We start from the raw sequence: 903 nt of genomic DNA, 5'->3' as shown, positions 1-903 counted from the left end.
TAATTCATTTCAAGTGATTTATAGATGTACCACGGTGTTCTAAAAATGCAAAAAATAATAATGTGTAATTTAATCCCTTGTGGTTGTGAGAGCGAGCGAGTCTATGAGAGCCATCACATCATTTGAGTAACCAACGAGCTCAATGTATGTGAGGGATAAAAACCCAATTCAAGTCCACTGACCTCCTTCTTTTTCTGTCCATCTGACGGCGTGCCCTGTAAACTAACAGCGAGGAAAACAACTATCAAAAGTTTATAAAACATTTCTGAAGCTGCCACTGCGCCCACGACGGTCCTGCAGGAACTCCTGTCCGCTTCCTATTGGTGGAGCTCCGCGATGCGGAAGTAACCGGGGAGCAATTCCACAATAAAAGTCTCAGGCGACAAGACAAAAGCTCCAAAATAAGATACTATATTCATAATAAAAGCCTCAGGGTGCCACTAACGTTTTTTTTTTATTTTTTATCACAAGCCGATCTTTATTCATGATTGCTGAGAAAAGTACGTGCATTCCCGAATTACACAACATAGGCAAATAAATATATTAAGCAAACAATACAAACAAATAAATATATTAAGCAAATAAAGAAATTATGAGCATGTCTGTGGAAATAAAAGAAATGGGAGAAAAACAAGTATAAGGAATACGGGAAAAAATAGATGTTTAAAGTGATAAAAGCCTTTTGTGTCCTATATTTATTTCAGTTTTTCTTTCTCTGCATTTACTGCATTTTGTACTTGCTGTTGCTACCAAAGTGTGAAACTATGGTGACGCATTGCTGCCACACATATTATTTTTTTCCACTCAATTATGTCATAATAACGAGATGTTATATCATTTTAACATCTTTTCTCGTTAAAACAACATCTTTTCTCATTAAAATGTCATCTTTTCTCATTTTAA

General features: G+C 35.5%; 1 protein-coding gene across 1 annotated transcript in view; it reads right to left on the bottom strand.

Moving 5' to 3' along the window:
• The window catches only part of LOC107568992 (magnesium transporter protein 1-like), a 19415-nt gene extending 19062 nt beyond the window's left edge, over positions 1 to 353 (bottom strand). Inside the window, exon 1 of the mRNA XM_016254991.1 lies at positions 183 to 353. Within this exon, the coding sequence (XP_016110477.1) occupies positions 183 to 263 (81 nt within the window). The 5' untranslated portion in view covers positions 264 to 353. The remainder of the gene's footprint in view (positions 1 to 182) is intronic.
• Between the last annotated feature and the right edge of the window lie 550 nt (positions 354 to 903).

This window comes from Sinocyclocheilus grahami, unplaced genomic scaffold, assembly GCF_001515645.1.
Source record: "Sinocyclocheilus grahami isolate Dianchi unplaced genomic scaffold, SAMN03320097.WGS_v1.1 scaffold1300.1, whole genome shotgun sequence".
Classification (NCBI taxonomy): domain Eukaryota; kingdom Metazoa; phylum Chordata; class Actinopteri; order Cypriniformes; family Cyprinidae; genus Sinocyclocheilus; species Sinocyclocheilus grahami.
This window is presented reverse-complemented; position numbering and strand designations above follow the sequence as displayed.